This window comes from Vicia villosa, linkage group LG4, assembly GCF_029867415.1.
Source record: "Vicia villosa cultivar HV-30 ecotype Madison, WI linkage group LG4, Vvil1.0, whole genome shotgun sequence".
Taxonomy (NCBI): domain Eukaryota; kingdom Viridiplantae; phylum Streptophyta; class Magnoliopsida; order Fabales; family Fabaceae; genus Vicia; species Vicia villosa.
The window spans coordinates 194,715,687-194,725,140 of NC_081183.1; the positions used below are offsets into that span (position 1 = coordinate 194,715,687).

Here is a 9,454-nt window from a genome sequence, read left to right on the forward strand (position 1 = left end):
TTTTACCAGTGTAGTCTGCTTTGCAACACAGGACTCTAAATTTTGGGGATCTAATATTTTTTATTAAACAGAAAAAAAAATAAACATAAAAAAAAAAAAAAAAATCTTGGCTGCCATTCAAAAACGAAACGAAATGACGCACTCTTCTCCCTTATTCTTTAATTCGCCATGCTATGATTGTATTTATAGTTTTAATAATACTATAAGTATTTTGGTGTTTCATTTGATTAATATATAACTCTATTTTTAAAGTGTAATTTTTAATTATTAAAATTGTAATTTTTTTTAAAATGAAGTATATTTTTAAATTAGATCATAATTTTTTTTGAATGATTGGACAGACCCTATTCACCGTTATAATTCAATATAAAAAATCAACTACTAACAACTTGACGAGGACATCCAAATTACAAAAAAAAAAATCAACTAATAACAACTTGATTGATGAGGGCATCCAAGTCATTACTAGTAGAACCAACCAATAACCATTCATTGGTTATGAATTTGTTGTATAGTTAGTTATGCATCAACTCTTATAGTTGTACTAGAATAGACGTGAACCACACAAAAAGCAATCGTTAGTTGGTCTAGTGGTGATTGGCGCTGGACTTGGTAGGGAGAACCACGGTTCGATCCCCCGCAACTGCGATCGGGAGGGGGCTTGACCCACTTGATGCCAGAGCTGTTCCCCCGAACCGGACTAAACCGGTGGTTATAAACCAAAAAAAAGTGAAAACAAACATCTATTGTTGTTGTTATTTGGTGCATCTTTGTTTCATTTCAATGTAGTTTGACAAGAGAAATAATCAAATTGAAAAATGTGGCCCTAGTTTTGGACAAATGATCCTCCACAAGTATAGCATACCTTTGAAACAACATATCCATTATATGATTCCCAAAATGATAATTTAGTATTGACTCAACTCCAGCCCTCATGGTTCTTGAAAAACGTTCTCCTTTTGACATTGTTCTTAATGAATCATGATCACTTTGCAAATACATCTCATCATCCCAATCAACTTCATAAGCTTCTTGAGAGTCCACCATGAATGACCCTTCCTTTTCAATCTCCATTTTTAATTCTTCATAACAAGATGCATAGTAAGGAGTGTTGAAAGAATCCACTTTTTCTTCTTCAATAAGACCCTAGGCATCATAAATAAATCATTATGTTCTTTTAAAGTGTATTTTCAAATAAGAATATTTTTATATATAGTTAGGGTTTAAATTCTGCCCGTCAATTTCTTTTCTCTAATTATTTCCTTCACAGTTTTTTTTATCTCTCTAACATTTTCTCTCTATTCTTTTTATCATTAATTTTTAATTTTTCTCTTTTATAATACACATGTTTTAGTTGAAGGAAAAAGAAAGACGAAAGGAGATGATCCATGATGTTATAATTATGTACCTCTGAAACCATGGTCATAAGGGCATGTGCTAAGAGCTCCCATTGATAATAACAATTGGATGATGTATGGTCCATAGATTGTCTACCCAAAAAAGAAAGGACCATGCGTCCACCATATACCATCTCTTGAGAACGTGATTCAAGTAAACATGAAAAATCATTTTTGAATTGTTGTGAATAAGCTTCTAACACACAATTGGGACTGTTTTTTGATATGCATATGTTTCTCTTATTCAACCCTCTTCCATTTTTGTCCTCCAAACCACCAGGTACCTGTAGATAAGATAATAACTAGTTTGTCACGCCTAATATAGATCTTATATTCACTAAAAAAAATATGTGATTTTTATATAGATTTCTTCTAGGGGCATTATCCGCTTAGAAAAGGATACTAACACTAAGAAATATATTAGTGTGTATGTTAATGAAGGATTTTAAAGTATTTGGTTAATTATTTATATTTATACTTTTAAAATTTGGATAGAACATAATTGAAATTTACAAAACATTCTTGTAAATAGTGTAACCACTTATAAACCAATCTTCGAATAATATTTTATTCAATGAAGAATTTCTAAATCACCTTTTTCAGCACATCTTCAAACTATATATTCTCTTTATCTCTTAAAACTATTTATCACGCTCATAATTTGACGTGTAGATATAAATGATATGTGGTTCAATAGTAAAATTTAATACTACCTCCGTTCCTTTTTATAAGAGAAAATTCACTTTTTAGATTCATTGAGTAATTAATGTATCTAGTCTATAAACAGACCAAATACATTGGTTATTCAATGAATCTAAAAATTCACTTGTCTCTTATAAAAAGGAACGGAGGTAGTATAATAGATGGTCCAATAAATCTTGGATGAACTATAATACCATTTTAAAATTCTATATTATGTTAACTACCATTTATATCAAGGAACCAGGCCTAATAGTATTGGATGTGAATAATAATGTTATGAGTATCGCATCGAATGATATAAACTTGAATAAATGTATGTACGTGGAGTAGGGGTGTTCAAAATCAAACTGGCCCAATAGAAAATCGCAAAATCGAATCTAATCAAATTGAAACCGCAAAAAACCGCATTTGGTTCGGAAGTATTTGGGTCATTTTATAACAAACCGCGCGGTTCGGTTCGATTTGCGGTTTGAATTTTACAAACCGAACCAAATCGAACCAAACCGCATTATGTTACAACCCCAAAACTTCACTTAACCTATATTCAACCCAAACTCAAACCTATTATGCCTTAGCCTTATGATTACAAATGATTTTCTCTTCCGCACACTTAAGGTTTCAGTTTAAGTCTCCTCAAATCACTCGTAGCGGCATTGCGTATTCTTCTCATCTTCTTTTCCAAGTACATATCATCTCTTTTTTTCTAGTCTTTCATCTCTTAAGTTCTTTCCTTTTTATCTTATTATTTTTTTTCTACTGTTCTCTCTTCCAATTACGTTTTTAATGTTCCTCTTCTTATATAATCTCTCATCTCTTCTGCTCTTTCTTTTTTATCTTCTCTAATCTTTCATTTTTTTTTCTATTTCATTATAATGTTTTTGATATTGTTTTATGCTACTATTTTATGTTTTTTATTTTACTTATATCTCATCTTATTTTTTTATATTAAATAGAAAGTTATCCAAATATGATGAATTTTGTTGTTAACTGATAATGCATAAATGACTAAATACAAAGTTATATTGACATCTATATGTGTATGTATGGTTCAATAAATTTTTATAAAAAAATCAAACCAACCGAACCAACCCAAACCGCACTGGTTTGGTTTGCTTTGGTTTTATTTCTAAAAGCCAACCAAATCAAATCAAATCAAACTGCACACTTTTTTCTCTTGCAATTCGGATAATTTTTTACATCAAAATCGTCCAAACCGCACTGCGAACACCCCTAACGTGGAGACACTTCTCACTTTACAAGATTTTAAAAACTGTTTTGAAAACCAATTTTTTTTTTTTAAAAAAAGAGTTTTAAAAAAAAATGTTTGGTTATTCTACTTTTAAAACTATTTTTAAGTTGTCCAATATTACAAATTTTTTATTAATGAAAAATATAACATTTTTCTTTGTGTTTTCCTCTTTTTAATTTCTAAAACAAAAATCTCCAAAATCTATTTTAATTTTTTTTAGTTTTTAAAACTCTAAAATAAAAATATTTTTAAAAACAATTTTGTAAAATTAAATTACTAAATAAATTTATTATTTTTAAATTATAAAAAACTAAAAAAAAAATTTATAAAACCAAACCAATTATGAATTTGCTATATATATATATATATATATATATATATATATATATATATATATATATATATATTAACTTTTTGTAAGTTCTCACCAAATAAATAAATATCTTGTGTTTTCATTAACTTAAACAGTAGGTATGAATGAAATTTTTCTATGATTAATTGATCCCTAAACAAACAAACAAAAATAACACACACAATAAATATATATATATATATATATATATATATATATATATATATATATATATATATATATATATTTTAAAACTAGTAAGGTTTAGAAAACATACCCGAGAAAGCCAATGAATGCTTGAAGAAGAGTGAACAAAGTGGATCGACTTAGTTGGAAAGAGTCTGCCATAGAAAGTGCCCGGTACAGCATAAACAAAACACTTCGAACCAAAGTACCCATTATTCTTACTATCATTTCCATTTTGCTGGTTAATTTTTTTGTGAAAAGATGGCAAAGAAGCAAAGACATTATTGAAGTCATTGGTGAAAAGGTCATTCATATACAACATTAGTTCCTCCGGTGCTGGTCGATTCAACATGTTTGAAGCTGCATTTATAGCTTCAACTATTTCTGACATCACCTTTAAGGCATTAGGTCCTGATGAACAACCCAAATCAGCAATTCCCATTTTCATTATTGGCAATCTTGTTGAGCATAGGATTTCCATGATAGCTTTCTCTGTTGCTTCTTTTGTCAAGGATAATATCTTCCTCTACAAATTTTATTTACAAAAATTAGACATGTACTTTTACATAGAAGTGTGAGCAATCAATATTACCTGGATGAAGGAGTTGGTGGCATAGCTAGTTTCGCCAGCTCCTTTGTTCATATGAAGTGTTTCAACAGTTTCCATTTTTTTTTTTTTTTTTGAAATGATGAATGTTCCTCTCAATTAGGGAAACTATAACATAAGCAAATGAAAAGAACGTGGTGTGTGTATAAATAGAACAATAGCCAGCTTAACCAATAATAACAACCACATGATATAGAATGACTAGGTATATGGAAGACATGCGTGTATAAATAGACCAATAATTGGAACCACATATAGAATGATGTACAACACTAGTTCACTCATGCAAGGAATTGGTCCTAGATAGCTACATATAACGAAAGAACTCTAACATATTTATTAATAGATGGTAGAAATACTAAGATATTTATTAATAGAGGGTAGAAATTCTAAGGTTGATGTACATGGCAGTGAGATAATGAGATGAAATTGAAGTTTAAGGATAAGTCTTGGGTAGATATTAGGGGTGTTCAAATCTAAATCGATCCAAATTAAAACTGCAAATCAATCTAAAAAAATTGAAAACTGCAAAAAATTAAAATTTATTAGATGTGTTCATTTTGTAAAAATCATCCGATTCGGATATGATTTTGAATTGACGAACCGAACTACATGTATATATTTTTATATTTATCTATTTTTTATTTGTATGATATATTACTTTAATTTATTATTCTATCATAATTATTTTTTAATATTATTTATTAGTTTGGTTTAATATTTCTTTTTATTATTTCAACCATAATTGTCCATTTTCATATTGTAACATTAACTTTTAATATATTATATATTATATTTTATATCAAATTTATGATTTATTAGTATTTTATAATACTAATAAAAATATAATTTGTAATTTAGATATTAAAAAATATCCAAATTAAACCGCATTAAATTGAATCAAATCGGGTAAGAGTTTTTTAACATATCATTCAAAATCGAACTGAACCGCAGGTTTATTTATTTTTAGACCGGATGAGTTTTTGCATCAAAATCAATTCAAACCAAACCACAAACACTCCTATTAGGCACGTAAAACCTTACAGTTAAAAAATTAATCAAAAAAATAACTGAGAAATTGAAAAGTTATAATGTTTGATTCTGAAAAAGATAAGGGAAAATGTTAAGGGCAAGAGGGAAACTGAATACTTAAAAGAAGGAAAAATGACGAACATTCAGAGGCAAATTTCATCTAAATTTTCAATCTTCTTACTTTAGTATTTTATTTATAACAAGTTATATTTAATACAAAAATATTTTTTAATTATATTTTTATATAAAATATTTATATAATATAAATATAAAAATTGTATTTAAAAAATAAATGGTAGTTACTTCTTCAATAAAAATTATGGTTATTTCTTTTTTTTAATGAAAAGGACTTTTATTAATTCAAAATAACAGTAATAACAAGGCGATCAAAGAATCTTGCCGCAAACAAGACAAAGGAAACAAATCAATAAGGAAAAGCTCATTACATCATCAAATGAGCTATGTGAGTTCTCAGCTTAACATTATACCACCCCGTATATACTATCATCTCTTTAATTTGTCTATTATAGTCGTATTATCTACGGTATTACCTAAAATCTTAACATTACGGTGTTTCCAAATATCATAAATAGTTTCAGTCACAGCCAACTTCAAAATAGAGGCTTTATAGCCTTTTCCTTTACCGTATCTAATAATCCACCTCAATTCTTCGTGCCATTCTTTTGGATGATGTTTTACCTGAATCCAATCAAGAACCTTTTCCCAAATTGCACCAAGAGTATTGCAACAAAAAAAGGTGGTCATGAGACTCTACCCCATCACTGAAACAATAAATATTATCATTCAATAAACCAAATCTTAGAAAGTGGTCCTTTGTGGGTAGTCTACCATGATAGGCTTGCCACAATATCATTAGAGCCCGAGGTTTAATAGGATTACCATAAAGAAGTCTGCTCCACACAACCGTAACCAGATCTTCACCTCTCATCCTTAGATACATGGTCTTCATATTGAATTTGGTTTTATTTAACATCTAATACCATTCACTTTGCATATTAGTAACATGGCCTCTTTGGTTGAGAATGGATTTCATAATCCAAGACTGAGTAGGCTTTTGCGGCATCTCCATAATCTTGAGATTCTTTAAGTAATAAATGTGAACTCATTTCACCCACAAGTTGTTTTCTTTGTCACTCAAGCTCCAAAGTAATTTCATCATAGTGATGTGATTCCAAGTGTGGAGATGAATAATATTTATCCCCTTAAATTTCCTTGGACTACAGATATTATTCCAAGAGACAAGACTTTTCCTACTCTTCTCAGAGCCACATGTCCAGAGAAACGTTCTACAGATAAAATCAATTTTGTTGATGACAAACTTGGGCAACGGGAATCATTGCATCCAATAATTCTCTACAGCAAAGGTTACACTTTTTATAAGCTGATCCTGACCTGCATAACTCAAAAGCTTGTTACTCCAATGATTAATCTCCCCAGATATCCTATCCACTAAGCTAAGATATTGGGAGATAGATATTTTCTTACTAGTCTAAGACACTTATAGATATTTGAACGGGAGAGTTCCCTTATCCATAAAACCTGTCATATTAATAATATCATTCCTGATAATGGCATAAACACTTCCAAAATAGATTTTGCATTTACTCGGGTTCATCACTAAGTCGGTTGTATTAGAGAAGATCTTCAAGGTCTCCATCAACATTTGCACGGATCTTTAATCACCTCTAGCAAAAAGCAATACTTCATCAACAAAAGTCAAGTTAGTAATATTTAATTTCTCATATTTGGCATGATAGTTGAAATCAGGATTTTTCTGCATCTTATGGGGTAATCTGTTGAGGTACTCCATTACAATCACAAACAACAAGGGGATAGAGGGTCCCCTTGCCTAATGCCCCTTCTTGCTTGCATACAATTTGTATAATTACCATTGATATTAAACCTGTAAGAAACAAATGTGACAGTTAGCAAGACCCACTTGACAAACTGATAAAGGATACCTATTTCTAGCAGAGAGGCAAAAGGAGCATAGGAATCTTGGTAGAGCACGAAGAGGATTCGATATAAAACTAGTATTCTAAGGTAAGGGGAGTTTTATCATTGTTATTATAATCGATTTAAGTCTTAGATAATGGTAGGATTATTGGGGCTTTGGTGTGTTTTTGATAATGAGATAAACGTGACAAAATTAAAGATGATTTGATGTAGTAATTGCTTCCAATTGATGCATAGGATGTATAATGAGTTGAGTTGTTGTTGTATGAGGTAAACATGAGGAATTATGATGATTTTGAGGTTGTACTATGTTAGTTTCGAGTGGAATAGAGGTTTTTTAGGTGCATGAATTCGGAGCAATGAGGAACACAACACAGTAGAAAAATTCAGCACAAACCAGCAATAGGTCGACCTGAAGAACGGGGAGGTCGATCTGAGCAAACATGGGGGAGACAGACTCCACAACTGTGACCTATGATTCGACCTAAAGAACAGGGAGGTCAACCTAAGCAGTCCCAAGTGACAACCATTTTGACAGATTTTTCTAAGACCATAACTTGAGTTTTTGGATTTCGTTTGATGCGTCATTTGAAGCATTGGAAAGCTAATGCAATGAACTATACCCTGGTAGAATAGATTGATTCACAGGATTTAGTTTTATAATGCTTGTATATGATTAGGTGATGAGAATATGTAGTGATAATATAGTAAGTCTGCTTTTTGCTATCAATTGACGTAACTATGTCATGATATAACTTGATGTGTGTTTTCCTTATAATGATATGATGTTATTGTGTTGATGATGTGTGTTTTCCTTATGACGAGATGATGAGACCATGTGGTGATATACCAACAGGTAATACTTTCTATTATGAATTGATTTAACTATGTCTTGTCGTGACTTGACGTATGTTTTATGATGAATTGATGTTGTTGCAACGATGATGTGTGTATTATGAAGTATGTTATCATGTATGATGAATATGATGAATGATAATGCATTTTGACTAACAGTAGTCGTATTTATGTATTGTTGCGCATCATGCATTCATAACATATGTCAGGACTTTTATCCTGTGAAGTTTGTAAGATATTTATCCAGTGATGTTAAGACGCTTTGGTCCAATGATGGCCTTAATCTCATAGTGTGGATTGAGTGCAACTTGTGATATGCTTCGGTTCCAAGCGGGAACCGATCCTATAGGTGGGGATCTTTGGAGATAACAATGACTAAGTCATCAGTGAAGTGTTGGTACCACATGCACGAGTCTTATGAAGTTGCATTTCATGATTTCTAGCATTGCACAATACTTGGATTAAGTGATGTCTTTGATTGATTCTTGGAATAAGATATTTTGTGTGTTTTAAGTGATATATTTGATTGATTCTTAGATTATGACTTTTTGACGTGAAGAACTAGTGATTGCTACTATGTTATAGAATGCAGTAACTGATTTTATGTTGTTGTTGTTTCCTTGATATAACTAATATATCTATTCCTTATGTCGTTTATAATGATTATGACTTACTCACCCTTTCTGCTTGGAAATGTTGCCTCGAAACGTGGATAACTTGCAGGTGATCAAGATTAGTGCAGGAAGCTTAGAGGATAGCTCCAAAGTGTGCTTATTTTCTTTTCATAGAATAAAGGGAGTCTTGCTCTGATATGTAACATCGGGGTTGGGATCGATTGATTGTGAACCTTGTGTTCCTTTGTTATTATGAGATTTTGTAATACTTTCATGACTTTTATCTTGTTTTTGAATCATGAAATTATAACAAGAAGTATGATTATTTTATTGAAGTTTGAACTACCTTTCATGGTATTTGAAATACTTTATAAAGAAGTTTTGAGACTCATTTATTCCGCTGCGAAGTTTGAAATAGTTTGATTGAAAATTCCAAAGATGTTGTTTATGTTTTCAAGTGTTTTTGCAACCCCTGCTACGGAG

The 9,454-nt window shown here is 30.6% G+C and overlaps 1 protein-coding gene across 1 annotated transcript; it reads right to left on the bottom strand.

Annotated features, from left to right (window-relative positions):
* Nucleotides 1–304: 304 nt before the first annotated feature.
* Nucleotides 305–4,684, bottom strand: LOC131596621 (probable jasmonic acid carboxyl methyltransferase 2). The gene is made up of 4 exons (XM_058869340.1): nt 4,479–4,684; nt 3,978–4,412; nt 1,409–1,681; nt 305–1,146 (listed from the first exon to the last, which is right to left on the bottom strand). Exons 1-4 carry the CDS (start codon nt 4,551–4,553, stop codon nt 781–783), a joined length of 1,149 nt encoding a protein of 382 aa, XP_058725323.1. The 5' UTR covers nt 4,554–4,684; the 3' UTR covers nt 305–780.
* Nucleotides 4,685–9,454: the final 4,770 nt, after the last annotated feature.

What these genes read in the sequence shown, in the direction of transcription:
- LOC131596621 (XM_058869340.1), bottom strand. Translation starts at nt 4,553, where the DNA reads ATGGAAACTGTTGAAACACTTCATATGAACAAAGGAGCTGGCGAAACT. An exon ending in GCATTCATTGGCTTTCTCGG is followed by an intron (nt 1,682 to 3,977) that starts GTATGTTTTCTA and finishes TCTTATCTACAG; the next exon opens with GTACCTGGTGGTTTGGAGGA. An exon ending in TTATGACCATGGTTTCAGAG is followed by an intron (nt 1,147 to 1,408) that starts GTACATAATTAT and finishes TATGATGCCTAG; the next exon opens with GGTCTTATTGAAGAAGAAAA.